Source organism: Danio rerio, chromosome 15, assembly GCF_049306965.1.
Source record: "Danio rerio strain Tuebingen ecotype United States chromosome 15, GRCz12tu, whole genome shotgun sequence".
Classification (NCBI taxonomy): Eukaryota; Metazoa; Chordata; class Actinopteri; order Cypriniformes; family Danionidae; genus Danio; species Danio rerio.
Window position 1 is genome coordinate 44,371,873 of NC_133190.1, and position 24,705 is coordinate 44,396,577.

At 34.3% G+C, this 24,705-nt stretch overlaps 1 protein-coding gene across 5 annotated transcripts; it reads right to left on the bottom strand.

The window, feature by feature from the left end:
• Positions 1–1,714: 1,714 nt before the first annotated feature.
• On the bottom strand, positions 1,715–20,996 carry spsb4b (splA/ryanodine receptor domain and SOCS box containing 4b). Of its 5 annotated transcripts, none has more exons than XM_009291907.5 (5): positions 20,826–20,996; positions 14,123–14,190; positions 13,940–13,958; positions 8,000–8,852; positions 1,715–2,389 (listed from the first exon to the last, which is right to left on the bottom strand). In XM_009291907.5, the coding sequence occupies exons 4-5, from the start codon at positions 8,715–8,717 to the stop codon at positions 2,262–2,264; spliced, it is 846 nt and encodes a 281-aa protein (XP_009290182.1). In that variant the 5' UTR covers positions 8,718–8,852; positions 13,940–13,958; positions 14,123–14,190; positions 20,826–20,996; the 3' UTR covers positions 1,715–2,261. The 5 variants fall into 5 exon arrangements, with proteins under 5 accessions (XP_009290182.1, XP_009290183.1, XP_005157853.1 ...); XM_009291908.5 differs by lacking the exon at positions 20,826–20,996 and adding an exon at positions 20,557–20,782; XM_005157796.6 differs by lacking the exon at positions 13,940–13,958.
• Between the last annotated feature and the right edge of the window lie 3,709 nt (positions 20,997–24,705).

Sequence of the window (24,705 nt, forward strand, 5' to 3'; positions counted from 1 at the left end):
ACAGTACAGGGTTAATGTTCAAACAATTTATAATGTTTAAAGTGGCTGACAATAATATTTTTAATAATATTTCTCACCATTTTAATATTGCTCATTACATGGAGAGACCTTTTTTTCTGAGGTGGTACTTGATGAAAAAAATGTGAAAACCACTGCTCTAATCAATAAATTGAATTGTATAACAAGTATTTATCATAATTAATTGAATTAAAAACATAAATGTCTAATGATTTTCAAATATGTTACATAAATTGATCTAAAGGATAAAAACAAACACGCTAAAATAATAACAAAACCTGAACATGTTACATATCAATAAAACAATGCAACTATGTAAAATATAAAACGTATAGATCCATGAAAATCACCTTAAACGCAAATAAGCAGCTTCATCTAGTATCAACATTCTTTCATTAATCTCTGATTTATCAGGGGTAACCACAGCGAAATGAACCACCAACTATTCTGGCATATGTTTTACGCAGCAGATGCCCTTCCAGCCGCAACCAAGTACTGGGAAACACCCACACACACTCACATTCACACACACCCTACAGCCAATTTAGTTCACCCAATTCCCCTATAGCGCAGTTTGCTGGAATGTAAGGGAAACCGGAGGACCCAGAGGAAACACACGCCAACATAAGGAGGACGTGCAAACTACACAAAAATGCCAACAGGCCCGGTCAAGACTCAAACCAGCAACCTTTTTGCTATAAGATGACAGTTCTAACCACCAGGGGTCCGTTCTTCGTACCTCGCTTAAATGATCTAAGATGATTTGGCAGATCCTGGATCTGTTCATCTCGATATCTGATCTCTCGCTAATTTGGTTTTTCAAAGAAGTTCGCGAATCAGATTGGAATCTCTGGATGAACTGATCTGAGATCGCTGCGTGTGTTGTGAAGGACAGATCTATCGATCCTCGAAATCATGATCAGCAATGCAACGATTGGCTGACCGCACATCAACGTAATGACATCATCTGATTAATAGTCAAATATTCATGTGAGCAAAATTACACCAAATTAGCAGTAAGCGGTTTGTTAAATATGACACGCAATAACTTTCAGCATTTGTTGTGAGCTGCAGGCTTTACACTTTCAAGTCACCGTCATATTAACTGTCAAAGCATGTTTATGTCAGCATAAATGTATTATTGCTTTAAAAAAAAAAAAAAAAATTCACACATTGTGCATTTCTATTATACACAAATTGTTCTAAAGCGATCTAAAAAGTTAATATCAATAAGTTTTCTCTTTGCACCACCAGGTAGCAGTCTTGGTACTTTCATTTCGAAGTGCATATATATATGTTTAACTTGTATGTATATATATATATATATATATATATATATATATATATATATATATATATATATATATATATATATATATATATATATAGTTAAAAAAGTTACTATTTTCCCAAGTGTATATAACTACTACTTTAAGAAAATATCAGCATTTGGTACATACTTTCAGTATTTTCTTTGCATGAACTGAGCTGATCTAATCCTGTTTATGTGAATTGAACCTGCTGCCTAGCAGGTTTGATCTACAAGAACTGTTGCTATGACAACAACTCTCGGATCAGCTTTGAAGAACGAAACGATCCTGGATCGTGTTAAATCGTCAACATCCAAATAATCCACGTATGAAGAACGGACCCCCGTGCTAAACATTATCAGAGGTAAATAAAAAGCAAACGATTGTGTGTTTTAAGTTTTCATTTTATTCACATTTGAAAGGTCATGAATGTACAACTGTTGTGTTTCTGCTTGATCTGTGATGTAAAAGAGGAACATCAAATTCATATAAAAAATCTGTAAAAATCTCAACAAGCCTCGCGTTTATACGCTTAAAAACCGATTGAATCAGCTTCGTCATGATTACAACAGAAAATATACATATATATATTTAATACGCACGCAAACAAACAAAACAAAGATTGTAAAAGATCTCAGGCACTGCGGATGTCTATTAGTGAAGACTGGTGACAGAATAAGAACCTCGTTGTCTGTTTGTTTTCCTTAGTCCTTAGTTCTGAGTTAAAAGTGAAGAACAATAATAAAAAACATCAGCTCAAGAGTAATATTTCCACGGAAGACATGAACGTAAAACACCTTTTATTACAATCATCTCATAATCATGTATAAAAACCAGGTACTCATCGTTTGATGGCATCCTAAATATATGAGCGTATCTGTGCAAAGACTCTACAGCTCGTGTCCAGTGACCGCAGGTGCGTGTTTGAGTCTCTCATTGGTACTGCAGGTAGTTTTTGAGTGTCTGTGGCAGTGGCAGAGACTGGATGTGATGGATTCGGTGGCGTCCCAGTGCCTGTCGCGCTGCTCTTCTGCACAGCTCCATCAGCGGCAGGGGTTCAGCTGCGGGACACAGCACAAGTCAGTCGGGGTCAAAAGGCAAGGGTCAAACATCAAGCAATCATGTGAAAACACTCATCATTAGGACTTTAAAGGCAAACATTGAGCTTGGATAAACTGAACAATTCATGGTTGTGCTATTGTGTTATTATTAGGGGCCAAGGTATACCGTGATTTGGAAAAGTCAAGGTTTTAAAACCACAATAGTTTTCTGTAATACCCTTCCTAGAGTATGTGTAAATTTTGTTTACTTTTTTTGTTGTTTTTTAGGACAACAGTGTCTCCAGCAGAAAAAAAATATAAAAAGATGCCGTTTTAAATTGTAAACAAATCTGTTTTTAAAACAAATGAAGACAGCAGAAGTCAATTATTCATTTGAATTATATAGCCTGGCATGTTAACTGCTCCAAAATATAACAAAAATAAATAAATAAATAAAAGAAAATAAATAAATAAAAATTATATATATATATATATATATATATATATATATATATATATATATATATATATATATATATATATATATATATATATATATATATATATTTTTTTTTTTTTTTTTTTTTAATTAATTAATTAATTTATTTATTTTTAATATATATATTTTTGTTTTTTACCCAGACATGCAGGGATTCTCAACCGGTGGGCCGCAAGATTAAACTTAACTTAAAGGTGCAGTAGGTAATTGTCTTCAGAAACATTTGTTGTTGTGCTGGTTGACAGTCTCTTCACAGTCCAATAGTAATGATTAAAGTAAATTATCTTAATGGATTTATATGTATTTTTATATTTTGGGTAAGGCATAAAACTAAAAAATGTTCATCCAATTAACTAGAGTCGGGCCAACATCTCTCATAATTCCGATAAGTAGCTCAATCGGTCAGCAAATGCAGATTTGAACAACTGCGCAGCCGTTTGTACGCAGCTCCGCTGACCTCTTTTTGTGGATAGACATGCTGCGCGTTCACGAGAGAGAGAGAGAGCATGCATTAATTACATTAATTATTGTATAATAATTATTTCATTTCATTAATAAATGTTATATAAAAATGATTGCTGTAATTGCATTTCCCGTTTTCTGTCATTGATTACTTCGGACTTGATGCAAAAAGAGCCTCACTGTAAAATACGGACAACTCCACTTCCAACAGCTGCGCGTCAATTAGGACTACATGCTCAGCTGTATAAAGCAAATTGTCACGCAAATGTAAAGATAACGATGATTAGAGTTATAACCAGTTCAAGCGTGCCTCACATCTGCGACTTGTATCAGAATCGCACATTTCCATTGATTCACAAACTATCCGTGCTCTCTTTGTGTGAACTTTTTGAAATATCAGCATAGTTGTCCAAAATAGTGTTTTATAACACGAGTGCGAGTTTTGTTAACAGACGTGCCCATACAAGAGTATCTAGCGAGACTTGGTGGTGTTGTAGTGAGCAGCTGTTCACTACTGTCAGCAAACTCCAATAATATCCTAAAAACCCAAACGCCTTCAGATCGATGCGTTTCAACAGACTTAAGAGTGTTTTTACTGTATTTTACTATTTTGTTTGTTTATTTTCATGGATATGATCAATAGATGAATAGTAGTAGGTCCAATTCAAAGCAGCAGTTTTTTTATCATCTCCTGTCGTCCTGTACAGGTTCATTTATTAAAGGCCCAAAATACTCTGCAGTATAAATACCTGAAAAATTCAGGAGCTTTAAATCTGAGTGCGTTTAAAAAAAAAAGAGAAAATATATATTATTATATATTCTATTTTTCATTTATAAATGCTGTAGAAGAACAAGATAATAATAGTTCAAGCAAAAAAAATGGTTTGCTAATTAATAAAAGGTTTAAAACAAGCATTTTCTCGAGACAATCAGTTTTTTAAAAAATGTCAGACGTGGGTTTCAAAAATTTTTTGGATGTGGCCCAGAAGTGAAAAAGGTTGAGAGCCCCTGTTTTAGAGCGGTAATCACAATACCGTGATATTTTTATCCAAGGTTATCATACCGTCAGAATCTTATACGCTTATTTCACGCGGCCGCCATTTTAAAGAACCAAAGCGAGGCTGCGGTGGGAAGAAACCCGGAAGTGTAGGACCAGCACTGTAAACATTGCAGCAACATGCTGTGGACTACAAACCTCCAGCTGTTGTCGAGATTTCAAAATGCAGAAATGGTGTAACCATCACTTTAATATTATACAGTAAGTTTAATTTAAACATTGAAGCGCCGCTGAGCGCGGATGACTCGACTGATCTTCACGGCTGCTTCGCACTCCAGTCTCCGTGCATCTGTGTTTGCACTCAGTTTACCGCTCTTCACCCAGTGTAAACACAGATACACAGAGACTGGAGCGAGAAGCAGCCACAAAGATGTCGAGTCATCTAGCAGATCGCACAGCTCGTCTGTGTATGTGCTCAGTAAACAGCGGTGGGTGAAATGATGACCTTCTCGGCCAATCACAAGCATTTCTGTTGAGCACGTGAACACAATGGCAAATCAGCGCTGTTTTAAGAAAGCCATCAACAGTGCCTTAAATGTTAGCGCGAAATTGATGTTTTTTTCTTTTAATTCAGTATTATGACGAGTCTAAAATAGTGAAAGAATCAGTTCATTAGCTCGAGTTTGATAAATGGCATCTAAAACGTGTGTTTGGGATAGAAATTGTTAGCTAACTAGTGCCATTTCGCTTAACTTAGCTGAAAATGATCTCTGATGTTTCTTTTTATTTTCACCATTCATTCAGAACGGACCTTCGGGTCACTCGGAAGGTGGTGGAATAATACATTTGTGTCACTTTCACTGATAAGATATACAGCCAAGTACACAACGTTCCTTTGTAACTCCCAACTATACTTTCGGGTATCAGCCTCGATTTCACGTTTAAAAATGGCGGCCGCGTGAAATCAGTCTATACCGGCCCATGCCAATAGGTACCTATTTTATCCGTTCCGGTTCTTATTATTATTATTCTCCTTCTTCTACTGCTATGGAATTATATGGCAGCCTTTTGAACTGTTTGCAGCATTTGCGCAAACTTTGGCACACTGATAGAGGACAGTCTGATTTTCAACCACAACAAATTTGGACTCTCTAACTCTCTAGCAACACAACTTGCCCAAAGTTTAATTTATGCTTACTGTATCTTTATAACTTTTGGGCTACAATCAAAATTCTTTTTTCCTTTGATTCCTTGGCTCAAGCAGACTCCAACGTACCCTATGACGTCCTTTTTATTATCATTATTATCATTAACATTGCTATGTTTCTAATTTTAGACTGAAGTAGTTGTTTAGTAATTGTAAGGTAAATGAAGCTGTTTTGTTCTGCTTTTGGTGAGGGTTATATAGTTTGTAGATAGATTTATTCGAAAATTAATTAAAAACAATATTCAAACAATAAGTAAAAGAGACTGCAAAACAGTTTTAATCCTGCAGCAATGCTGAGTGTCTGGATAAAAGCATTTGCCAGATGAATAAAACTGAAATCAATTTGATTTACATTTAGCGTGACCTGCATGTCCAGTTACATTAAACTCAACTGTAAGCTAATAAAATAATAAATACAACTAAGTTTAGCATATGACCCCTATTAAATGTTTATGAAATGCTTCACACTCTGTTCAAACTCCCATTAAACAGCATTTTTAGAGGTTTGGAAACATGAATGTTTGCATTATGCCGACATTATGGAAAATAATATAATTCCTATTAAATGAGCTGCAAGTAAACATGTTTTTCTCAGTTACTACGAGTGATTGTGAAATTACTGAGATCATGAAGCAACAGCATAGCTATGAAGCTACAAGAAGGAAAACACTTCTGCCAACAGCTTTGCCCAGACTTACAGCACTGAATGAGTCAACACTAGATGTCTACAGTTAAAGCCAGTCTCAAGATTTGAGTTGCGATTTTCTGTGAAAATAATTGTAGCGTGCGATTATATGGACTCTGATATAAAAAATAAAAAAATTAAGGCCCTGTAAAGTTTGACAATCTCAACTAGGGCTGCACAATATTGGAAAAATCTGACATTGTGATATTTTGTTTTTCTGGGGCAATATCAATAATATTTCATCAGATTACTTGAATAGCTCTTTTTGGAAAAACATCATGAATTTGATTGGGGTGATTTCGTAAGGGTGTGAATCAAGTATATAAAAAATAAACAAAATTGCTAGCATGAATAATTACAACAGAGCAAAGAAAAAAAGCTAAATAATCAAATAATATGAATAAACAGTGTTCATGGCTTTCCAGAGAATCAAACGGTATTCAGGTACAGAAATCCAATAATGAAATGTAAAACACTGTATGGTCGTCATCATATTAATAATTCAGTAAAATTAAACCTCATCAAAGTTACAAATGTTGTACTTTTGTGTCTGAATGCTTTCCCTCTCTTAAAATGCGTTTGAAACGCATGCAAATGATAAAGTTTTCCTCTGTTATGGCTATACAATGACTCCACAAATCTCATGTATTTTCAATAGTTGTGCTGATCAACTATAATCCCTCAACACTGAATATCCTGTGATTTATTCTAGCATTACAATTAGAGAGCTTTATATATATATATATATATATATATATATATATATATATATATATATATATATATATATATATATATATATATATATATATATATATTCATTGCTGATGGTTTTCCCTGTTGGGAAGAGGTTAAATGAGTAACTTTTAACAGTTGATCATCAGTTGGCAGTGTTAACACTTTAGATAGTAGAGGTGTCACGGATATGGTTGATCAACCATGATCACAACCCAAGGTTTGGAAGACACATGACCTGTGAATTAATGCATTTATTTTTTTCTTGTAATTTCAATGACGTGAGAGGCAATCTTTCTGCAATCATTACAAATTTAGGATTCATCAACTTGTATGAAAGCGTTTAGGCTTTCCTGTAAAACATAATGATGATGAAAAGAGTTGTTGAATATTCGGGATGTGCTGGATTTCTTAGGTTATTAAAGGCGTTTTCTATCACTACTTGTTTAGACTGCATTAATGCATTTGGTGTAAGCTGCACGATTAATCATTAAAAGATCGGGATCTCAACACCCACACAACATAAATTAAAAAATGATGGTGATTTGCACATGTTTATTAATTTTTAGTTATGAAGTTACAAAACAGTCAAATAACACAGAAGTACTGGAATAACAGTTTATAGTTTAGAAAAAAAAACACTGATATGTATGGCATACATGCCAACACTCCCGTTTTTCCCAGGGGTCTACCGTATTTCAGAGCCATCTCCTGCCTACCTCCCGTTTTGTTATTTCTCACAGAAAACACCCCCTCCCTAGTGTTGTTGAATTTATGAAAAATTTTAAAAGTATTTTTCCAAAATATGTGTAAAAATAAGATTTAGCCAGCAAAAATCACTCCATTAGCTGAAACAAAGACAAAATTGTGACCAAATTAAGACTCAAAATCCCCCCAGATTGGATGAAAACATCCCCAACAGCACACATGGGTTACCACATGGCTATTTATGCTGGCTAAAGATCTTTTTTCAGATCATCATGCACTTCTCATATATGGCAATGAAGGAAATTATTGTAAAACTGAAAAAGAAAATAAATACATACGATCTAATCCGTTGATGTAGTTCATGCTGACTTCACAGTGGCCCCAGACAGCGCTGACGATCGGGTACAGCCTCTTCCCCTTCAGCCCTCGAAACGCCACTCCCAGATAATTTCCATCAGCACAGAATCCCAGCGTTCCCTCGTCCATATCCAACACCACCAAAATCTCCTCCGGCACAGAGAACGTGCCTTCCTCATCCTCATCTTCCACGAACTCCGGATACGGCGGCGCTGGCCCAGATCGGCTCTTTCGATCATGGTAAAGCCGACCTCGTCCCAAATCCCACCCCCAGGATTCAGCATCACTTCCAACTAGAGCAGAATACCCAACAGCTCGTAAAGTAGCTAAAGAAGTGGCCACTCCAACCACAGCATGAGTGCCCCGCTGCCGTACAGGCCATCGTAAACTCCATGCATGCAAACCTCGGGTGAAGCCGGTTTTCCCGCGCACACAGTCAGTGCTTTGGGCCACCGGGTGGCGGTGGAACGTGAGCCGGTCATCGTCTTTGATAAACAGGTTTGGCGAACGGTCGTCTGGGTTCCAGGCGTGCTGAAGCTGGGCTTCCGAACCAGCCGGAGGCATATCCAACAGCAGCTCCAGACGGGCAGGTAAAGGGACACCTCGATTTCGAAGCGCCGCACACACTGGTGGATACGCCAGCTCACCCACCTCCTGCTCATCCGCTGATTTGACCACACCCGATACCCTCTGCCCCATCACTGCCCAGCCTCGGGCATCAACAACCACAGGCTGTGTTACCTCATGAGCAGAGCCGACCCGAGAGCCTCAGCCAATCAGAAGAGACGACACAGTCTCATTCACAAGAACACGTTCAGATGGAAGAGAGCAAACCTGTGGAGGAGAATAAAAGACAGTAAGGAAGCTTGTTCGGACATTTACAGACACTGGTTACGTCCTAAAAGACACACTATGGACTTATGATACACTATGCATTTATACACTAAATGGTTTAGTCTGAGTTTAGGGTCTTCCCAACGTTTTTTACTACCCAGAAACTTGAACCATTTCACAGTCAACATTTATTGGCTGCCAAATTTGTAAAAAACTAAAACAACTGGAAAGAACTACCAAATAGTAGTGTTTTGTGTGCTGCTAAATTTTAAAATCAAACTATTCTCAGACTAGCTGAACATAGATGAAAAATGATGCCACATAGATGTTAAAAAAAAGAGAAGCTGAAAAAGAAGAAGTTCAGAGGTTTAACTACAGTAAAGCAAATTTTTAAATAGATTTTTACAATTTTATAGATTAAAAGTTTATAAAAATAAAAGCAATGCTGAATTTTTAGCATCGCTGTTCCAGTCTTTAGAGCAGGGGTCACCAATCTCGTTCCTGGAGGGCCGGTGTCCCTGCAGGGTTTAGCTCCAACTTGCTTCAACACACCTGTCTGGATGTTTCAAGTATACCTAGTAAGACCTTGATTAGCTTGTTCAGGTGTGTTTGATTAGGGTTGGAGCTAAAATCTGCAGGACACCGGCCCTCCAAGAACAAGTTTGGTGACCGCTGCTTTAGAGTCACATGAGCCTTGTGAAACCATTTTATTGTTGATTTGCTGTTTAAAAAAAACAATCTCAATTAATATTAATTAATGCTGAAAACAGTTGTGGTGCTTTATATTTATATCAAAACATTTTTTTTCTATAATAGTTTAGGATAAGAGTAGGAATTTATAGTAGGAACATTTATTTGATGCATTAATTTTTTTGTAAAATTTTTACTTATATATTTTTATCAATTGAATGGGGGTTCACTCAACTTAAAAATAATTCACAATTTTTATAAAAAAAGACATTTTCAATTGTTTTAATTTCACAGGGATATTATTAAACTCTTCGCTTATTGAAATTATACATTTTATAAGTAAAAAAAAACAACTACAGTAGGTGAGAGTTCAATTTGGCTATTACCGCAGGAGGATTTACCGCCGCCGTTTGAAATAGCTGCCGCTCTGTTGTTAGCTATGACAGCCATTTTTGAATAAGCCGCCAGGGGGCGCAAAGGGACGGGATGCGAACGGACAGAAATAGCCTACAGCAGCTTTAAATATGCTATTGTGCTTGTAAATGAGATAAGAAAATAAGTCAAAGCATTATAATTCTGTAAATCACCTTACTGGGGTTAATGAAGTCATTCGATAATATAATTTTATTATATAATCTTAGTAATTTTTAATTAATCAATCAACTTTTATTTATATAGCACTTTACTACAACCAAGGTTGACCAAAGTGCTTTACACAAGTAAAAGTTATACAACACAACAGAAAAGGAGTCGATGCAAAACAATACAAAAAATATCAATAAAATCAAACAAACATTAAAACATAATGAAGTGTCAGTGCTATGCATAAAAAGCCAATTTAAACAAGTGGGTCTTAAGCTTAGCTTTAAAAACTGGCAGGTGAGTGATTGTACAAAGCTCAGTTGGAAGAGTATTCCAGAGTTTAGGACTTGCCACTACAAAAGAGCCATCACCCCACTGCTTGTATCTTGACCGAGGGACTTCAAGCAGAAGTTGGTCAGCAGATCGCAAAGCCCTACTGGGTTTGTGAATGTGTAAAATTTCATATTAATATGTGCAAGGCTACTGACGGCATTAAAAACAAACAAAGTGCATTACAGTAGTCCAAACGCGAACTAACAAAAGCATGGACGGCTATCTCAACATCAGCCTTGCTCAGGAAGGGCTAGACTTGAAAGAGAATCACCAAATTAATCTGCTTATCAAATTTTAGACTACTGTCTAGTCTCACACCCAAGTTTTTGACCACATGACTGAAGCAAAGAAACTGAGCCAGATGCGCTGGAGATGAAATGGTTGACCTCTTAGAATTGTCAAACAGAATCAACTCAGTTTTGTCTTCAATTAGACAGAGAAAATTGTGACAGCCATATCTTAATATCATTAAAACAATTGCTAAAAGAATTAAGTGAATCTAAAAAGTTTGGTGTGACAGGAATATAAAGCTGTACACCGTCAGCATTCAAATGAAAAGAGACATTGTGATTTAAAATAAGTGAACTTAAAGACAGCATGTACAAAGAGAACAAAGCAGGGCCCAAAATGGATCCCTGAGGCACACCACAGGTCAAAGGGGCAGGAGACGAAGGGAAGACACCAACCACTGAAGATTTTAAAAATTGCACGAATAGTCGGCGCCAATAGCCTAGTGGTTAAGTGTGCAGACATTTAGCACCATGGTACTCATGGCGATCAGAGTTCGAATGTCTGTCCTCTACTATCCTATCTCAATAAAAAGGTAAAAACCCCTAAAAATAATTAATTATAGAAATGAATGAATAAATGCTTTTCTACACTACAACCACTTTAAAAATATGAACTCACCATTATTAACCAATATTAATATATTTAACTAAAAACAGTACAGCTGCAGGTTTAAAAAGAAGAAAGGCCAGAATAAAAGTCAAATGTGTAAGTAAAAGCAGAGTGTGCTTCTGTAGACTGAGAGATGAGATTTCACACAATCTGAAGGAGCCACTTGTGTTCACACCGCACCGGATGATGGCTGAGAGAATCTGCTCTGAACCTGAGAAAACCACACTTTCACAAGAGCATGTGGACAGGAGGAATATTCCCTCCAAAGAGACTAAGTGACAGCACGCTTTCTAGAGAATCACTGGCCAAACATACAGCCTGCAGACTATCCGCTAACTCATTCTCTCCAGAAAACCGACCACATTTGTTGCGTCTCCATGTGGGGTGTGTGTGTATTTCCCATAAGAAACTCACATAAACAAACTGCCTGACTTCAGCTCATCACTTTAGCAGCTTCTGTTACTGTACAGCAACACTTCCCAGGAACTGAACTTGACCAGTCTAAACCAAACAAAAATAATTGCACCTAAAATCCAGCATAAAATAACATGGTGGTTTGTATTTTTATTATAGCTAAAATGTTAAATCTCCACAAAATGTAAAAATGCAGCAAGAATAAATAAATAAATAAATAAATAAATATGTACTATTGAGAAAATAGTAATATTTGAGATTAAATAGGCACATAAATAAATAAAGCAGTAACTATCTATCTCTGTAATATTCCATGAAAAAGGGTAATTTTATGGTGACATTAAGATTTAAAAATAATAATAAATAATAAACTATATACTTGTTTGGGGTCAGTTTAAGAAAATTATTCTGTTTATTAAGGAGACATTTATTAAATGTAAAAGAAAATGGTTAAATATTACTTTTTGTATATATTTTTCAAATGAAAATATTACTCCAGTCATTATTGCTTTTATTACTATAACCATTAATAATAATAACAACAACAACAATAATAATATAATAATATTAGATATATTATTATAATATACAAACATAAGTGCAGGTTGCCAGATTAATGACAGGAGCGAGTGATTTAACATTAACCGTGCTGTAAATAAAAGCAACAGCACCTGATAGAAGGAATATTTTCCATTTTAAAACCAACACCTCGAATTGATATATTAGAAACGGCCTCTATTTCTCACAGGTGAACAACAGAAAACTGACAATGATCAACTCAGGTAGACCTCATGTGCTTTTTTCAGAGTTAAATGATTTATTGCCATACTACTGAAAGCAGCAGCAGACCGTTCGACAGTGAACTTTCAAACTATTCAGCATGTACAATTAATACCGTTAAAGAGGTTTAATGTGTATTAAATAGATTATAAACTTTACCATTTCATGAGTGAGTGCATATTCTGTGCTTCTGAATGGCTGTATTTAAATTCCTGTCGTGTTTCATCTGGTGCAAACAGCCAAAATGCTCAGGATCTCGTCGCGAAGCATGTTGTTAGGACACACATTTACAATGTAATCTGCTCACCTAATGTTTACATTCACAAAATGTATTTTATTTGCTAATTAATAACCTCATGTGGAACTCTTAATCTGCGTCTCATTTCAGTGTCTGCTACTGTCCACCAGAGGTTGCATTTGGGTCACGGGTGCATGCTTTCAGAGCCTTTCTGAATGAATGATTGAAATGCGTGGTTTTCCACCAAGACAACTTAGGGTGCTGAAATATAATTGGCTAAACTAGCAGGTTAAAATGACCAAAACAAAGACAGACCTTCCGGCACATAACGCACATTTTCAAAGCAGACACTTCACATTCACTTCATGTTCAATTAGCATGTCTCTTAAATATCTATACAATTATCATCATCATTGGTATTATTATCATAGTATTCAGCATTATAAAAACCAGGAGACAGGATTTTTGGAGACAGGATTTCAGGATATTTTATGTGTGTCAGAGAGGAAATTACACAGCTTCTGTTTCTAATACACTGCTATGCGGTTGCCATGCTGATGTGGGTGGTTACTTATTCGCTCGATGCCTCTAAATATTTTTCAACCAGCAGGCCAAAACTGTAAACCTCATCGCTTAGAAAAGTAACAGCACACCATTACAAAGTACGAGATTACATAAGCTCTAAAGTTCAATACTAAGTGTTTAGGGTTCATTCAAATCACTACCTACGACCAAATAAAGTATTTAACATAAATATAAAACTATGAAAACAGATTCATCAACATTAATGCCTCAAATGAAATGCAAAGACTTTACAATAAGGTTGCTTTAGTAGTTAATGGACTTACTAATATGAACAAACAATGAGCGATACATTTATTACAGCATTTATTCCTATTTGTTGACTTTAGTTAAGGGAAATAAAGCTATTTATTGTTAATTCATGTTAATCCACAGTGCATTAACTAATGTTAACAAGCATGGATTTGTATTTTAATAATGCATTATGTTAAACTATGATTAATAAATGATGTACAAGCATTGTTCACTATTAGTTTCTGTCAGTAAATACATTAACTAATGAAATCTCATTGTAAAGTGTGACCAATTAAACAAATACACATAAATACACACACACATAGTGTCTTACCCTGCATGCATTTCTGCGTCTGCATCAGCATGAAGCAGGAGAAAGAGGAGAGAACGAAAGAGAAATGAGGAGAGGTAAAGCAGTTCACAGTGGAGCGAATCCAGAGCCGCCTTTTCCTCATGACGGCGGTGATTCACTGGAATAAACTCTGCTGGAAGTGTGAATAACTGAGCAAACACTCACCTTCCAGATCACCACAGGACTCCAGGAGGGTCCACGTCAGCCGGACAGCGTTTATTAGTCTCACACTCCTGCGCAGAGACAAAGAGGAGGTCTGTTAGGGGAAAACAGTACCTGGGTAAAACCACAACCAGGAAGTGAGAATCTGATCAGCACACACAAACATGCAGGAGCCGATCAAAGGAATCGGTTTTGTTTTTTGTTTTAGTAGGTGTTAAAAAATTGACCATCAGTTATATTTTAATATTGGTGTTATATAACAGCATTTCATTTGGAACTCACATTTTTTGTAATGTTTTTCTGAGCAAAAAAAAAAAAAGCTAATATTTTTACCATGATTTATGAAACTAAGTTGTGACTGATCGGTTATGTATGGAATACTGTTTCTGGGTCCAAACCGCTACTCTTCTGAATTGAGAAAATATTCTTTTATGGCCACTTTTAAACATATCACACTTTAAAGTGAATTTTTTATGAAATCAGAGTACACATTGGTCTTTTTACGTGCTGCATCACAAACACAAAAATTATTTATAAAACAATATATTTATTATTATTTATAAACAATTTATAAAATTTTAATTACTTTCTGGCCATTGGATATTAGGCATGGATATATACAGTTGAAGTCAAAATTTTTAACCCCCTGAATTATTATCCCTGTTTATTTTTTTTCCCAATTTCTGTTTCACAGAAAGAAGATTTTTACAACATATTTCTAAACATAATAGTTTTTATAACTCTATAATTTCTAATATCCGATTTATTTTATCTTTGCCATGATGACAGTAAATAATATTTGACTAGATATTTTTTTCAAGACACTTCTATACAGCTTAAAGTGACATTTAAAGGCTTAACTAGGTTAATTAGTTAGGTTAGTGTAATTAGGCAAGTTATTGTATAATAATGGTTTGTTCTGTAGACTATCGAATAAAAACATAGCCTAAAGGGGCTAATAATTTTGACCTTAAAATGGCGTTTAAAAAATTCAAAACTGCTTTTATTGAAGCCAAAATAAAACAAATAAGACTTTTCCAGAAGAAAAAATATTATCAGACATACTGTGAAAATTTCCTTGCTCTGTTAAACATCATTTGGGAAATATTAAAAAAAAAATTATAATAATAAAAATCAAAGGGGGGCTAATAATTCTGACTTCAATTATATATATTGTGATCATGCATTTCGAAACTATTATATCGCTTTGTAAACGTTTATTCTGACCATTTGATGAGTCTACATATACAGTTTGATATAGCACTTGGACCCGGAAGCCGCTTTGCGTAACGTCACACTTAACAAGCGGATGGAGGACCAGGAGTGCCGATTAGAAATTAAATGAATGCTCTAAATATGCTCTTTTTTTAAATGATTGATATAACAGAAAATGTTGGCGGTTTTAAAACCTGGACTTTTCCAAACCGCGGTATACCTTGAAAACGGTTATAGTCCCATAAAACACACACTATCTAGTATCTATGAGTTTTTTACTGAACATAAACAATGAACAAGTTTAAAAAATGAGTTCAAGGCGACACGGTTGCTCAGTGGTTAGCACTGTCACCTCACAGCAAGAAGGTCGCTGGTTCGAGTCTCGGCTGGGTCAGTTGGCATTTCTTTGTGGAGTTTGCATGTTCTCCCAGTGTTGGCGTGGGTTTCCTCCAGGTGCTCCAGTTCTCCCCACAGAGTGTAGGTGAATTGAATAAACTAAACTGGCCGTAGTATATGTTTGAATGTGAGTGTGCATGGATGTTTCTCAGTACTGGTTTGCAGCTAAAAGGACATTAATTGTGTAAAACATGCTGGATAAGTTGGCGTTCATTCCGTTGTGGCGACCCCTGATGAATAAAGGGACTAAGCTGAAGGTAAATGAATGAATGTATCAATAAACAATGTCATGTAATTTTTCACCAGGGCATTAACTAATATTAAACAATTAACCTCTTTAAATAGATTGTGAGGAAGCAAAGCAAGCAGCATTTCCTAATAACTGCATTAATGCTCTTGTGCACTGACTAGTCATGCTCTTGACCCACTGACTAGTCATCTAGTAAGTGTGATTAGCCGTGCACAGCCTAGTGGACACAAAAGCAGCTGGTCAAGCATGACAAGTGGACACCCTCCATCTGTCACAGCTGCATTATTCATGACTGCAGTGTCCTATATTAAACAGGTATTGATCGACAGAGATAAGGTGTACCTGCCACACAAAAGAGCTGTGTTTAGATAAAGCGCAGTGAACCATAACACAATGTAAATTATAAATATTTATTTATAATAATATAATATAATATTTATTTCATTTTATAGAGTAATTTATGTGTATTTATTATTTGTCAATAATGAAGATTATGTCTATGGGAAGATTTAAATACATACTAAATATATAATACTTACATACAGTGCTCAGCATATTACACCCCTCAAAAATCTCTCTTTTAAATTAATATTTTTATAGGATGCTATACAACATTATATTTGTGCATATACATGAAATTAGTGAGTACTAAAGCCAAATCTGGAGCTCATCTAACAAAACAACTTACGATAACAATCCAAAAATTAGTGCACAAAATGTATATGTTATAGAAAAATATTAAAATAAAAAAGGAAAAATCAAGAAAAGCTAAAAAAAAAATTAAAAATTGTTGTAATTGTATTACCTTTCAATGTTTAAATATGTTTGATGAATAAAATATTATTATAATAAATATATCTATTTTTAAAAAAAATTGTTTTGGTTAAATGCACTAAAACACACTACATATGTTCACTGAAAAATGGATAAAAATATTCATAAATACATTACGCTTAAAGTCAAATAAAGACTTAAAAGCAGGGCAGTTTAGAAAAAATATGCTAAAAAGACAAAGTCACATAATTTTACTTGCATCATTAGTGACAGATGCATTCCACATTTTATAGTGCCAGACAGAAATTTATTTACAACACAGACATAAATATGAATACTAGTTTTAATTACTTGTAATTGAATTAGTATTTCATTAATTACTTTAATTTCCTTTTATAAAATACTATCATTTTGCCATTTTACAGTAAAACTGTCATGCAAAATATTTTTATAATATAATATAATATAATATTATACATAATATTTTATTTTGTATTATTATCTTTACCTTTTCTAGTAGTAGAAGACACCGACTTTACTGTACAATAACTTTACAACAACTATAATATTTATTATAAATAAATCATTAAAGGTTGGCCTAGTTGCACACATTTATTTACTGTACAATAACTTAACAATAGTCATAATAATAATAATAGTAATAATAATAATAAATATAATAAATATTAATATGGCTATAAATAAACAAAATCACTCAAATTTGGCCAAATTCCACATATTTACAGTACAATAACTAAAATAATAATAATAATAATAACAACAATAACAACAATAATATTTATTATTGTTATTTTTAAGCTATAAAAATATGACTAAAAGTTGGCCAAAATTGCACATATTTATTTACTGTACAATATATTTAAAATAATTATAATAAATATATTAGGCAGTAAATAAATAACTAAAAGTTGGTCAAATTCTACATATTTACAGTTAAGTAACTAAAATAATAATAATAACAATAGATAACAATTATTGAGAACAATAATAATATTTATATTATAATTACTGTTATTAAGCTCCAAAAAAACACACTAAAAGCTGACCAAAATTACACATATTTACTAAGTAATACCTTTAAAATAATAATAATAATAATAATAATCATCATCATTTTTATTATTATCATTATTAATATTATACCTCATTATTATTATTATTATTAGGCTATGAATAAATCAGAAAATGGGCCAAATTGTGCACATCAATACAAAAAAAAAAGAAACTTAAATGAGTTTCACACCCGCATTAAGTTATTCTGTGCATCCTAATTATGCTAATAACGCTGATCTTGCACAAGACTGTGAATACTAATAACTTCTTTTGGTGCGAGCAAAACAAACATTGCGCACAAGAGCACCAGTAGAGTGACACTCAGTCACCCTGAAGTTCAAAGGTCAGACAGAGTTCATCATCGGGTCAATGAAGACCCCCTGAAGCATTGCTCAAATGTTTTGTGTTTATGTTTCCGACACAACCACGTCCTCCATTTGACCCCAGGGTAGAGTACATGTCTTTGCATGAGCCATGAAAAAATAGATTGAGATGAAAGAACAAGGAAGAGGAAACCATACTGGGACTTCCTGCTTCGTTCTGAGCATGTGCACAAAAACTGATCTGTGCGTGATCTCAGATGCACAGAAGAGGGGAAACACACACACACACACAACTGGAACTTTGGAGAAGACAGCAGAGGATGAGAAAATGAAAATGTGGCCACTTCATAAGGCAATTCCAATAAGAAAACGATAACACAATCAAATAAAGCCAGGTGCATGCTGCTATATTTCATGGAGAATAAAGTTACTGCTTTTAAGCCTCATATTATTAAATTTAGTTGGAAAAAAATAAATAAATAAAGTTGACAAAACATTTTATTTGAATAGTTAAAAAAAACTTTCCGGTCATAATTTGCCTTAAAATAACACTAATTTATATTTTGAATAATGAACATAGCTAAAATTTGGTAGTGTGTTGGTATTTTCATGAAATGCATATTAATTTATTTCTTTTTTAAACGGAGATATTTCTGAATGTAAGAAACTGAAAATGAGGAGTTATCGTATAAAACTTAAAGCAAAGGGTAATAGCTGCAATAAAACTAGTGTTTATATATGAAAACAACTGAAACAACTAAGTGTTTTCTGTCTGAAAACAGTAAAACTGAATGATATTAAAGCAGTCAAAAGTATTTTTGGGTCATAATTCAGCCCCATTTTATGAAAATTAAATATCTTTATCTTTTAAATGCTATAAACTGAAAAACAACAGATGATTATTTATTTAAATAACTAGACAACACCTTACAACAACAAGAGAAAGTAGACATATTCTCTACGGAGAATAAAATTTGCAAGTTTTTGAACGTTTATAATGCAGTGTCTATCTGAAAAAAGCAAAAGTGACCAAACACTTTAATTTACATCTGCCAAAACCATTTCTGACCTAAAGTTCTCCTAAAAACAAATCAAATTAAGCCTATTATTGGAGAGCGTTTAGCAGTGAGTCACTATTTCCACATATTTTCATGACTAATACATATTTAATGCAATTAATTAAATTTAAAAAACTACAATATCCAAATGTCATGTTTCTATTATTTGATTTCAGTAATCTGCTTGTCATTACACAATGCAAAAATCTAATCACCAACCAAAAGATAAAACTACCGATAAGCACAAAAGTATTCAAAGTTGACAAAAATCCTCCTCGTTTTTGCAACAGACGACCGAAAGAAATTTGACTAGCATATGTTAAGTCTTTATTTGATAAGCTTACCCTTCCATCATCAACCAAAACAAACTCGAATCTTTGTTTAAACTCAAACACACACTTGTACACACCTGTCCCTGCTTGTTTGCATAAGGGTTGAAGAAAGTATCCATAATGAATAACGAACATATGCAAATTCCATATAGGCGACATTGTAAAGACAACAACAAGAACAAAGACAAGCAAAGGGAATAGAAAGAACTTTGCAGAAGTGACAACCGCAGAAATAACATCATCCAGTGTCTGAATCACTGCTGACATGCACAAAAGATGATGCTTTAAATAGAGTCTCCCACTCACTGTTTCTCCCTGATTAGTTCAATTGCATTTCACAATATTCAGAATCTGATAAAGGCACAGAGAGGGGAGGAAAAAAGGCATGATTAGATTATCTCGGCAACTCTTTCCACAGTAACCTTTGCACATAAACACTGATGGAAAATGACACACAAACCTATTTTCCAAACCTAGTTATGCATGTAAACTGCCTAACAGGCACAGGCGTTTTTATGTTTGATAAAAATTGAGAAAGTTGGTTTCAATCGGTTCACTAACAACGTGACATGCTACCTACATTGTTTAGCATGGTACTTTGAATATTCGGTGTGAAATCGCATGTAAATATGATCACATTAAAATTAGCACTATTTATTTGACAATGTTGTACTTTGATAGTCACTGGTAGCTAACGTTCATACGATTTCACAATTTAGCATTAGCAAAGAATACTTCTCTAAAATTATATAATTGAGGAGAAAGTCTGAATAAAAAAACAACTTTACCTCAATTGACATTCTCGCCAGGGTACTATTGTTTACTATGGTACTTTGAATATTCGGTTAACAGTTACAGGTAAGTAGGACTTCAAAACAACATTAGCACTGTTTATTTGACTGTGAACAATGTACTTTGATAGCCATCGACTAGGAATTGCAAAGAATACTTTTCTGAAGTCATATTATTAAGGAGAAGGTGTGAATGTGTGAATATAACACCGACTTTAACTTACCTGAATTTTCACAAGTAACGTTAACCGCCACACTATGTTTACATCTATGTGAAAGCGAAACAATGAGTTTTACAGGAGCTTAAAGGCCAAAACTGTGGCTGACATGTGACAATAAAATATCCTGGATGCTTTAATCATGAAATCATATATGACATGGTCAAAAATCAGAAAGCATAATCTCATATAAACTGAAGGTGATCAGATGCTTTGAAACAATCTGAAGCACAAACACAAACAAACCAGCCACGCGCTGATGTAACGTTACTTACTCTCGCGAGAATCCCTCGTCGGTTGAGTTCAGACAAAAAAAATACTCGTCACGAGCCCCGGGATTTACACTTCGACGCTGTTTATGTTAACACACAATACGGTAAACGCTTTAAAAACAAACTTTTACGGGAAACGAAGGTCTTGGTGTCCTGTCGGTTGCATCCGGCGGGAGGAGCGCAGCGAGCAGACGGCTTTTGTTCCGCAAGCCAGTAAGTGCGTGACGTCATACTAGGCCAGAGCGAGCTGATTGGTCATCTCAATGAGAGGACAGTGACGAAAGAGTTTTATTTTATTGAATTTTATTTATTGTGAAATATTATATAAATATATATATATATATATATATATATATATATATATATATATATATATATATATATATATATATATATATATTTTTTTTTTTTTTTTTTTTTTTTTTTCTCTCTCTCTCTTATAGTATTTTGTAATACTCTTTTTTTTAAATCTCTTTTTTTTCCCACACTTGTTATGTTTTTGCTTCATTATAATTTCTGGTTGTGTTTTTGCAGTTCTTGTAATGTTCCTGGATATAGCATATATCTGAATTTGTATTATTACTTTATGTAATGTTTCAAAGCTTAAAATAAAAAACAATTAAAAATTGTGAAATTTGTACAAACTTAGTACACATATATACATCTCACAACAATTTAGAAAACAATTAAACAAAATAATAAAGTAACTATATTATTTAAAGTTTATTTGTGAAGCGCTTTTCACCAAAAAATGCATATTATTGCATTACAATCATATTCGGAAAAGTTAAGTTAGTTTTTATAAGGTCCCATGACTTTATTAGTTACAACAAAATTTAGCTAATTAACTAAAAACTTCAGCATTTAAAGGTATTTTATACAAACATGGGTAACCTGCAGTTACATGGACAGGATTTTACATGTTCAATGAAATATATTTGAGTATTAAGTGTACGTGTTGTCCTATATTAAGAATCAAAGTATAAACAGTTGCAAGGGTTAAAAATAAATAAACAGATAAAATAATAATAATAAAAAATTCATTATAAAAATATAATGTACATAATGCTTCATGTGTTTGTTTGTTTAGCTTAGTTTCTAATGTTACACAGTGTAGTACCATGTTGTTTAATCCCGTTTATAAAATGTTTACAATTTAGCTTAGCTTTAGCGCATTTCTTTACATAAAAAAGGGAATATATATATAATCGTAAGACCAACTGGCTATTCTTCATAAATAGTTACCGATCCTTTTCTCATTTCAGAATTGAATTAAACTCATTCCTAAAATCATTTAATCTTTTAAAGAACAAAAATTAGATTCTTGATATAAGGGTATTCAAAGGAAATCCTTGATTTTAATTTCTTTCCTTAAGTCTGTTTGTTTAATTGTCATGTAATTTCATTTCTTTCTTTAATTCTGTCTGTTTAAAATGTATTCAAGCTAAAAAAAAATTAAATAAATAACAGGCTATTTACCAATATCAATAAACAAAATGCAGGCGTTTAATATTGCTGATATTATTCAAATTCATAGAATCTTGGTTAAATCATTGGTTCATGGGTTCACGTCTTGAAAAGTGAAGCCAAAACACTTTCATTACCCTCTTGTGGCTGGACATAGAAAGTTGTAAACTCCTCCTTTTCCATGTAAATGAACGAGCCATTAAAATGCATTAATAGGGAAAGTTCACACAAAAATTAAAATGACTTTTTCCTTGATCGTGTGATTTTAAACCTCTTGTTTCTTCTGTTGAACACAAACAAAGATATTTCGAAGAATGCTGGTTGCTGGAATCCATTGACTTTCATTGTAGGAAAAAATCCTATAAGAACGAATGTGGCATCAACCACCGTTTTTCAAAATATCTTCTTTAGAGTTCAAATAAGAAACTCAAGTAGGTTTTTAACAAGTGAAATATGAGCAAATGGTTGATGTATATGTTCAACTTGTAATTTCCTTTCAGACAGCTTGCTTTTTGCAGTTATTTATCTTATTCTGCACAATATGTGTTGCACTTCACTGTCGTTTTGCACTTTAAAAACTCTTTTCACACTGAAACCAGTGATACATCGAGGCTTTTGAAGTCACAGTGTTTGTCTTTCACACCACACAGCTCTTGTATCTGCCATTTCACTTCTTCTGCACTGCAAAAAATGCTTTTCTTACTTAGATTTTGTCTCGTTTCGAGTACAAATATCTAAAAGATCTCAAATAAAAAAAGCATTTTCTACACAAGCAAAACATATCGCCTTGTTTTAAAAAATAATATGCCAAAATGAAGTAAGTTTCCTTAAATCAAGCAAAACAATCTGCCAATGGGGTAAGCAAAATAATCTTAACACAAATCGAAAAACAAGATTATTTTGATCTCAAGAATTTGTATTGCAAGTCTTTGAGTGCAAGAATTTGTAGATATTTGGACTAGAAACAAGACAAAAAATTAAAAAATGTAAGTAAGAAAAGCATTTTTGCAGTGTGTCTGCTCTAAAATAAACACTCTGAATCAGCTTGCGGAGGATGAATAAGAACATTCCAATCAATTACTCAATTCAACAGCTAAAAACAGAGACGTCTGCAAGAATCAAGTAAAATCAGAGCGATGAAGCTGATTATGATATGGAGATGGTTAGGAGGACATGATAACCTGAAGCCAGAAGGCAAATTTGCCCAGGCTGCTGGGGTTAACCCCTATTCTTTTTCGAAAGACATCCTGGGATTTTAAAACGACCACAGAGTCAGGAGTTTAGTTTAAAGTCTCATCGAAAAGATGGCGCTCACTGAGCAGTATACGATTATTTTACACTGTCGCCATTTTAAAGAACGAAAGCAAGGCTGCGGTGGGAATAATAAAGGACGAGCTCTGTAAACACTGCAACAACATGCTGTGGACTACAAACCTCCAGCTGTTGCTGTGATTTTCAAAATGCAGAAATGGTGTAAACATCACTTTAATATAATTCAGTTCAGTTTAATTTAAACAATTAAAAGCAGAGGAATCAAACAAAATCCCAATCTCTTTATGAGTAATACGCCCATGTGAGAGTGGCAGAGAGCTACTGTAGCTGCCAGTTGTGGCTTCACCACATCACATTGTTTTACTACATCACAAAACACCTCTGGTATCCAGTAAGAAAGGCTTGTTGTGTTTTAGCTCATAGTCTGGCAGAAATAACAGGGTTGTCATGTTAAACCAAGCAGCTGGAAAACTGATTGGCTTCTTCTTCGTTTTGAAATAGAGACAATTGCAGGATTTTTTTTTTAGATTAATACCTGGGGATACTTACTCATCCCGAGATCATCAGACTACGCAGCGCCACTGATTCGATCCAAGACCAGCAACGAGTTGATCCCAAGGTTTCCATATCCTGGACCAGGCTGTATCCTGAACAGCTGCTGTGGTGGTCATGGAGGAGTGGAGAGCATGAGACTGAGTCCTGTGACGCTCCAGAGACTGACGAGTCTTCGCTGAGGTCCAGCTTCCTGCCTCCGGCGCCTAGACTGCAGCTCTGCACAAGACGTTTGGCCAGCGGAGAAATGGTCGTGTTAAGCTTGCTTTCTCTCGAGGTTTTTTAATTCTTCAATTTCCCCAATTGGTGAAGTTTTTACCTCGCCGCTGTCGCCACTGGCTTGCATGGTTCGGGATCTGTAGAGCTGCGCATCAATGGATTTGCTCTTCAGTGTTTGGGCTCTCAGTAATGGTTATTAAACCACACTGAACTGAGCTAAACTGAACTTAAACTCTGAAAACTGAACTACACTGTTCCTATTTACTATGATCTTTTATGTGAAGCTGCTTCAACACAACCAACATTGTAAAAGCGCTATACAAATAAAGGTAAATTGAATTTAATTAATACAATAAACACCATAGTTGACAAA

Coding starts and splice junctions, on each gene's coding strand:
- spsb4b (XM_005157796.6), bottom strand. CDS start 8,717: ATGGGGCAGAGGGTATCGGGTGTGGTCAAATCAGCGGATGAGCAGGAG. Junction 2,390..7,999: donor CTACATCAACGGATTAGATC/GTATGTATTTAT, acceptor TGTGTCCCGCAG/CTGAACCCCTGCCGCTGATG.